Below are 4805 nucleotides of genomic sequence, written 5' to 3' on the forward strand. Positions count from 1 at the left end.
GGCAGTGAGGAAGGCAGCTGTTAAAAACTGCTTACAGTAAAGCATGTAAAAGTCTGGATGAAAATATACTGATATGTCTTTAGATAGGCCATGTAGGTTTTTTTTAGACTATATTATTAGGTCATGTACTGTAATGTGGCATGTTTTTGCTTACAGGCTATTTAGGCTACATAAACACTGCATCACTGCTGTTTTGGAGCGACGTGTTAGACAGTGCCTTCACCTCCATATTGAATATTGTGAATATTGTGTTCAGGCTTGGTTAGTGCTACGTACTGGGAAACAAATCACTTCTTCTTTTATTACCCCTTTAACCCTTTTGGACACGACACAGACTGAGCTGTCAAATTCTTGCAAAAACACAAGGCAGCCATCCATTAGCTATACCTCTTATCCTTCAAAGGGTTGTGGTGGAGCAGATTCCTAGCCGACATTTGATAAGAGGGTACACACTGGACAAATCACCAGTCTATTACAGGGCTGACACATGTACAGAGAAATTTACTAACACTCACATCTCTGGACTGTGGGAGTACCAGGAGAAAACCCATGCAGGTGGAGGGAGAACATGTAAACCCCACACAGAAAAGCACCTGTCAGCCACAAGGTTTGAACCCTGAACCTCCTTGTGGTGAAGTGACAGTGCTAACCACTGCACCATCCAGGAAGATAGATAAATGTACAAAAATATATCATATGGTCCTAATATTATACTGACCACATGAGGAAAAAATCTATATCATTGATTGTTGAGCAGTTACAACAGAATGTTTACTGCTGTATCTGACAACACATAAATAGTAATAAAAAAGTCAGTGCAAAATTGGTAAAGTCAAGACTGTATTAATACAACTGTCATTGATTAACTGTAGGAATATTTTTAAATATTATGGTAATAATAAAACTGGAAATTAACAATATAATATACAAATCTTTTAAAATATGTTCCACCAGAAAGTGAAAAACAGCATTTAAACTACTGGAACTCTTAAGGGTATGATTAAGTTTTATTTCAATTTGAAAATATATCCATAAATTTGTCATATGAAAACAATTATACAACCTCGAACATTTTATCACAACAGGATCACACAAGTTAACACCCACGTTCCTGCATTACAAAGAGTTGCCCTTAATAGTTTTATTTTTACTTTATTTTTTTCAACATTGAAAACATTTCCAAAAAAAAACCAACAAAAAAAAAAAAAAAACAATACAAGATTCCACTACAACTTTCAATTTGTGTTTGTTTAAATACCCAGAACCTCTTGGTTCCTCAGGGAAGAATCCAGACACGCCAGCTTTAAGTGGTGCAATCAAAGAAAAATGAGAGAGAGAGAGGGGAAATTCAAACCCATAAATCTATGAGGTTCACCTTTGTCTTGTCCCACCCAGGGCACAGGCTGGTAAATCTTTGCCACTGTCTGGCCACCGACTCTTTTATATCATATCAAGGGATTTGTCTGGCAGGAAAATCTGCCCATGATTTATAATCTTATAAAGCAGGTTTAACATGCCATTTCTATAACTGGAAGGTTTTCCAGAGTAATATCACCACTGACCACTGCTATTTCTTGGGTGTCTAATGCTACTGGAAAGCGAGTTCTATACTAAAAACAAAGCTCTGGCATCACATTGTAACTACCGTGTTTAACATTTTCTTGTGTTTAGAAAAATCCCCTCTGATGTTAGAGTTATTCCAAGGCAGACATCAACCTATTTCAAAATTAATGCAGCATTTTTCTTGAATATAATAATTGCAATTTTGCATACAAACATAGAAAGTCCTCTGTTTTACTCAATAGTGACAAAACTGTTGTTATAATGACCAAACAAGAATAAATGCCTGGAAAAAAAGCTTTGGACCCTAATTATTCCATCAAAAAAGAAAGGCAATGCGTGCACATGCACAAAACACAAATGCAACATGCGCACACTGATGCACGCACACATACGCACACACATGCACACATGAACACAACACACACCTTTCATACTGCAGCTAAGATGAGTATTAGACAATTTAGTGCTGACATGTTGCGCCAATAATCACTTGACTGCCCTGCCAACACATCCCCTGTCACTCTCAGTAGCTCCCTCCTTCACCTTGATGTCACGGCCATTACTCATCACATCACCACTGAAACACATGCCTTGTATATCACTCCCATATTGATATGTTGGTTATAGTATTATATTCAATGTACTGTATGAGAACATAATTTCATATAAACACATCCACAGTTTCATATATCACTTTTATATTCACATGTCCACTTTATCACTAGATCACCGTCATATTGACACCCAATAGTACATCACCTTCGTGTGTCACAAATCCACTGTCATAGAAAAAAAAACAACATTTTTTTTCAGCTGATATGTTGATGTTACTATCGACAGTCTGTGTTGTTTTCAAATCATTTTCATGTTGACCCGTCGTGGGCCGCTTGTTTCTGTCACTTCAGATGATGCCCCGTTGGATTTGCGAGGGACATGCTCTATTTCAAAGCTACTCTTGTGGCGTCCCTTCCCCCTGCTCCAGGCGAACAGAAGCAGGAAGCAGAAAATGACCACACCTAGAAATGACAGGCAGCCCATGGCTGTAGATATAATGATAGTCTTAATATCTATAGGGGCTGTCATGTTGTACAGTACCGTCCCATTCCCCCATGTGCTGTTAGAGTCTGTGAGATTGTATGAGCCCCTGTTGCTATAATGAGATCTGTCCCCAATGCCCAGGCTCTTCACAGCTAAAGAGGCTGACAGGCTAGCGTTGCCAGCAGGATTACTAGCAATACACAAGTACACCCCGCTGTCATGTAGCTCCGCTGCCTTGATCTCCAGGGAACCATCTGGTTGGACTTCTACCCTACCGCTGCTCTTGGCTGTGATGTATCGTCTGTGAGGTGTAATCCAGACCACAGAGGGTCGAGGTGCTCCCTCCGCCATGCAGCTCAGGCGAGCTGGCTGACCCTCATCAGCCATCAGCAGCTGTGTTGTGTTGGGTCCAATCCGTGGCTTGGTGCAAGTCATGTATCTGGAAACCAGAGGCTCCTTGAGGTCACGGAGAGTTTTCCCCAGGAGGTGCTCAGGGGCACTGCACTCAGGCTGGTCATCCAGAATCTGCAGAGAGGCGGGTTTGTGGTTACTGAGCAGCCAAAGCAATCTGCAGTCACACACTAATGGATTTCCACCCAGACAAAGCCTCTGGAGGATGTCTGGTGAGGCAAACACTCCTCTCTCCAGAGAGTCCAGGCGGTTCTGTGACACATCCAGTAGCTGCAAAGATTTGAGGCCCACAAAAGCAAAAGGCTCGATAGAAACCAGCCTAGCCCCTTGGAGGCGGAGCTCCAGCAGGTGTGGGAGTTGGCCCAGCTCTCCTTGATGGATGTGCTGGATGCGGCAATAGGACAAGTTGAGATGTGTGAGGTAGGGCAGGTTGCGTAGTGCTGCACTGGGGAAGGCAGACAGGTTAGTGTTAGTTATGAACAGTGTTGTGAGGTTGAGGCCATGCAGTGAGAGGGGAGGCAGTGTATCCAGCCAGGGCCAGTAATCAATCTCTAGTTGGCGAAGACGAGATAACCTTTTAAAGGAGAAAGGTTTTAGAAAGCTAATGCTCAGGTATCGCATGTGCAGCTCAACCAGACTGTGCAGATGTGCCAGAGCATCGGTAGGGACCATGGTAAGGTTGGAACGTTCCAGGGTCAGACTTTGGAGGCCAAGTAATCCTATAAAGGCTCGCTGAGAGATGAAAACCAGCTCGTTATCACCCACCTCTAGGGATGTTAACCTGCGCAGATCTTGAAAGGCATGATCCAGAAGAACTACCAGTCGGTTGTGACTGAGGTCAAGGCGGGTGAGGTTGGTCAGGCCTGTCAGGACACCAGCAGGCACCAGCTGAAGCAAGTTACTGCAGAAGTTGAGCGAGCGAAGAGCGAGCTGGGAGCGAAATGAGCTGGGCTCGACCACAGTGATGAGGTTGTCGCTGAGATCCAGGTCCTCCAGCTGTTGGAATGAAGAGAAGTTGTCTGGCGTGATGATGCGTAGCTTGTTCTTGCTGAGGTCCAGGACACGAGTCTCAATAGGGATACCTTCAGGGACCGTGGACAGGCGTTTGCGGTGACAACTAACTGACTTGCTTTGTGCAGAGCACTCACATCGGGCGGGGCAGCTCTGAGCTGAGCTGGCCAGGAGAAGCAGCAAAGCCCCGCCCAGGAAGAGGTGGTAGTGGTGCAGGGCTGGGCGTTGCATGTCTCTTTTACCCACGTTGCCCTCTGTCATGGCACGGTTTCTTGTCCATACAGAACACCATCACGGACAAGCCCTGCGAAATAATACATGAACAAGAAACGTGTTAGAATATACTCCACACTCTACTCAACCCAGGCTGTCTTCACGTGTTCGCCTTCTTACATTTTCAACCTTTTACACTTTTTGTCTGCTTAAACTGCCAAGTTTTTCTCCCCTAATGAACTGTCTTTTTCACTGGCAATGTGGATGTTCAAGGTGAGTTAAACTCATAGCAGGGCATTACAGAGAAATATCAGCAGCAGAAAAATGTTGAGTGTTCATCACTGTGTTAGCACAAAAGGTTGCAGGCTAACTGGGGATATTTTATGAGAACAGAAGATATTTCAGGCCAGTGCTGAGAAATGGGTGCAGTGAGGCTAAGTGTCCATGTGGATCTATGGTTCCTGCATATGTGTGTTTTGATTTCACAGATAATAGTGTTTGTGTCTGCACGTAGGGGGTGTGGGGTAACGAATGGAATATGTTTGGAAGTGCTGAAATGTTCTAAATAC

The 4805-nt window shown here is 43.7% G+C and overlaps 1 protein-coding gene across 2 annotated transcripts in view; it reads right to left on the bottom strand.

Moving 5' to 3' along the window:
* Window positions 1–988: 988 nt before the first annotated feature.
* Window positions 989–4805, bottom strand: part of lingo2b (leucine rich repeat and Ig domain containing 2b) — a 41103-nt gene continuing 37286 nt past the window's right edge. For both annotated transcript variants that reach the window (XM_020608716.1, XM_020608717.1), the window contains exon 2: window positions 989–4327. In XM_020608716.1, the coding sequence (XP_020464372.1) occupies window positions 2416–4284 (1869 nt within the window). In that variant the 5' untranslated portion in view covers window positions 4285–4327 and the 3' untranslated portion in view covers window positions 989–2415. The remainder of the gene's footprint in view (window positions 4328–4805) is intronic.

The sequence above is a fragment of the Monopterus albus genome, unplaced genomic scaffold (genome assembly GCF_001952655.1).
Source record: "Monopterus albus unplaced genomic scaffold, M_albus_1.0 scaffold94.1, whole genome shotgun sequence".
In the NCBI taxonomy this organism is placed as follows: Eukaryota; Metazoa; Chordata; class Actinopteri; order Synbranchiformes; family Synbranchidae; genus Monopterus; species Monopterus albus.